Source organism: Diorhabda carinulata, chromosome 6 (assembly GCF_026250575.1).
Source record: "Diorhabda carinulata isolate Delta chromosome 6, icDioCari1.1, whole genome shotgun sequence".
In the NCBI taxonomy this organism is placed as follows: Eukaryota; Metazoa; Arthropoda; class Insecta; order Coleoptera; family Chrysomelidae; genus Diorhabda; species Diorhabda carinulata.
Window position 1 is genome coordinate 20,504,670 of NC_079465.1, and position 2,141 is coordinate 20,506,810.

The following is a 2,141-nucleotide window of genomic DNA, read 5'->3' on the forward strand; positions in this document are numbered from 1 at the left end:
ATGATTTAGTTAAATAATTATTTTTGTATGTTATTTTTTTTTGTATGGTATGTACTTATTGTTTGTGTTTTGTTAGTCTAAGAAGAAACCAGTTTTTATTTTTGAATTAATGATTGTTATTCAGAGTTTACTAATAAAGATTTATTTTAAAATTTCATTTTATTCATTCATCCTAGCATATCCATTACATTATTTCGAATATGTACAGCGTTTACATCAGGATTTTCATCTTCAGAATCTATGTCATCACCTTCGGGTACATTCTCTGCAAATTCTTGTTGAATATGGTTGTTTTCATGCATAATAAATTCATCATTCAAAGATATATTATGTAAAACACAACTAACACGTATCATATGTGTCATAAGTCAATTGTTTCTCACTTTTAAGTGGTATAATTGTCTGAATTTTTGTTTGAGTCTACCAAAACAATGCTCGATAATGTATCTATTGCGTGACAAAACAGTATTATAATTCATCTGACGTCTAGTAAGACGTCCCCTATTTTTAAAAGGTGTTAATAGGTGTCTCTGAAGAGGATAGCCACTATCTCCAATAATATACATATCTCTACATTTTTGCTGCAGTGTTCTTGAAAGCGAGGACCTCTTGAAGACCCGGCTATCGTGAACAGATCCCGGAAATCCAACAAATATATCTCTTATTTCCATTTTATGACCACAGACAACCTGCATCTGAAAGAAAATTAAAATAAAGTTCAATACCTAGTATTCTATAGGATTTTTTCAGATGAAACTAACTGTTTCTAATTGACTCCACTAAATATTTAAATAATTATGAAAATTGTGAGATACTTTGATGATGATAATATATTAGTTATCGAAACAATTGTCAAATATCTCACAATTTTCATAAGTTTTTAAATATATAGTGGAGTAAATTAGAAACAGTTAGTTCCATTTGAAAAAATAAGATGAATAGATTCCATGAAGTAAGGGTTCATACAGTAAATTCAATACTAAGGATAATAATTACATGAATAGAGTAAAATCCTTTCCGGTTTATGTATGATTCTGGATCTACACATGGTTTGTCTATTTTAATGTGACTTCCATCTCTGTCTCTCGATATTAACTTTTTCCTCATTATTTGGCCATTTTATTATATTTTTAGACATATTGCTTAAGAAATATGTTATTCGTATTATTATTCTCTCCAAACTACTTTTTGAAACATCAAACCTATCTGCTACATCTCGAAAACTAGCAGTTTGATGGCCAATATACCAGAGAAATATAAGAAGTTGATCCCGAGCACTAATTTTGCCATTTTGGCCAGAATGGTACTTATAGTATTCACTTGCTTCGAAACTTACTGCTAATAGTTCAACAACATTTCTACGCATTCGAAAATGTTCCATAAAAACTTGATCACTATATTGAGGCACTATTATACATAGGTAATTTTCATTGTTTTGTCTTAACTCAATAATATCATCCAAGAATTCTTCATCATCACTTTCACTAGAAAATTCAGAAACATTAGAAAAATCACTATCTCCTTCCATTACCCAAAAATTTATTTAGAAAACAATAAAGTGAGGTTAGATATTTAAATTTAATTGATTCAGAATTGAAAATTCTGGTAAAATCCAGGAACTCTAAAAACGATTCGGAATCAATTCAGAACTTAATTCACTTCATGTTGGAACACTGCACTATAAGTTCTGAATTTTTAATTCGATTTGTTGGAACGATAAAATAGCTTTGCGCACACTCTCTAAAGTTCAGAACGGTTATGAACTTTTGTTGGAACAAACCTTATATGTCGGCCTCTTTAGTTATAGTAATTACCAACGGTTTACTAGATGTGTGCAATGAATTGTCACGTATTCCAGACTTGTCAGAGATATCGAAGTCTGTTTTGAAAAAATGTGAAACTGGACTTCGAGAACGATTGGGCAATATGGAATACAGCAATACAATGGCTATTTGTACATTTTTGGATCCAAAGTTCAAAACATTTGGTTTTAAAAATGCAGATGCCGTGGAAAGGGTTCGTAAAAATGTTATTAGCGCTTTAGTAGAAATAATAGATTCTACGGAAAAAAATAAAATTGATTCCGCGGAATCAACGAATGAAGAAAATGTTATTGCTGAATTTTCTATTTGGTCTTCACT

General features: G+C 30.3%; 1 protein-coding gene across 1 annotated transcript; it reads right to left on the reverse strand.

The window, feature by feature from the left end:
* Positions 1-269: 269 nt before the first annotated feature.
* On the reverse strand, positions 270-1,322 carry LOC130895079 (putative nuclease HARBI1). Its single transcript, XM_057802199.1, has 2 exons — positions 997-1,322; positions 270-695 (listed from the first exon to the last, which is right to left on the reverse strand). The coding sequence occupies exons 1-2, from the start codon at positions 1,105-1,107 to the stop codon at positions 369-371; spliced, it is 438 nt and encodes a 145-aa protein (XP_057658182.1). The 5' UTR covers positions 1,108-1,322; the 3' UTR covers positions 270-368.
* Between the last annotated feature and the right edge of the window lie 819 nt (positions 1,323-2,141).